General features: G+C 46.2%; 1 protein-coding gene across 1 annotated transcript in view; it reads right to left on the bottom strand.

The window, feature by feature from the left end:
* Positions 1–221, bottom strand: part of LOC119587268 (pupal cuticle protein 36-like) — a 2,336-nt gene that overhangs the window by 939 nt on the left and 1,176 nt on the right. The window contains exon 2 of the mRNA XM_037936021.1: positions 71–191. Within this exon, the coding sequence (XP_037791949.1) occupies positions 71–191 (121 nt within the window). The remainder of the gene's footprint in view (positions 1–70; positions 192–221) is intronic.

The raw sequence follows: 221 nt of genomic DNA, 5'->3' as shown, positions 1-221 counted from the left end.
ATCGAGACTCCGCCAGGCGTAATTCCTGATCCAGATGTAAATACGGATCCAGAGGAGATTCCGGATCCACTTGTAATTCCCACTCCAGCAGAGAATCCTGGCCCTGTGGTTAATCCGGATCTGGAGGGTTTATCTAATGTGTACCCTTGCAGGGCACCATACCCTGAAGTGACAATTGCAGCTAAGAAGATCTGCAATCAAACATAACCAAAATGATTTTT

This window comes from Penaeus monodon, chromosome 22, assembly GCF_015228065.2.
Source record: "Penaeus monodon isolate SGIC_2016 chromosome 22, NSTDA_Pmon_1, whole genome shotgun sequence".
Lineage (NCBI taxonomy): Eukaryota > Metazoa > Arthropoda > Malacostraca > Decapoda > Penaeidae > Penaeus > Penaeus monodon.
The sequence above is the reverse complement of the archived record's forward strand: the minus strand, read 5'-3'. Positions and strand labels throughout refer to the sequence as shown.